This window comes from Arachis duranensis, chromosome 5 (genome assembly GCF_000817695.3).
Source record: "Arachis duranensis cultivar V14167 chromosome 5, aradu.V14167.gnm2.J7QH, whole genome shotgun sequence".
Lineage (NCBI taxonomy): Eukaryota > Viridiplantae > Streptophyta > Magnoliopsida > Fabales > Fabaceae > Arachis > Arachis duranensis.
Genome location: NC_029776.3, coordinates 98,309,199 through 98,309,465, shown reverse-complemented (window position 1 = coordinate 98,309,465; position 267 = coordinate 98,309,199). Strand labels below are relative to the sequence as shown.

The window sequence follows — 267 nt, the reverse complement described above, 5'->3', positions numbered from 1 at the left end:
CATGTTTCAAAAAGAAAAAAATGAATAAAAGAAAATTGAACATAATCATTACCTTCCAACATGTAGAATATCCCCAAGGAACATGATACCCATGGCAACAGCAATAACAATTGAGAGTGGCTTGAACATTGCTACATATACAGGACCCTTTAAGTGTATTCCCCATGCATATATTGCACTGCTCAAGAACTTATTAAATATTCCCTAAAAATACAAAATGTATCATCATCAACACTTTTGCAGTTTTGCATAAGGCTTTCATTTTCA

At 32.6% G+C, this 267-nt stretch overlaps 1 protein-coding gene across 1 annotated transcript in view; it reads right to left on the bottom strand.

The window, feature by feature from the left end:
* Nucleotides 1-267, bottom strand: part of LOC107490809 (WAT1-related protein At5g40240) — a 2,970-nt gene that overhangs the window by 1,257 nt on the left and 1,446 nt on the right. The window contains exon 6 of the mRNA XM_016111621.3: nucleotides 53-204. Within this exon, the coding sequence (XP_015967107.3) occupies nucleotides 53-204 (152 nt within the window). The remainder of the gene's footprint in view (nucleotides 1-52; nucleotides 205-267) is intronic.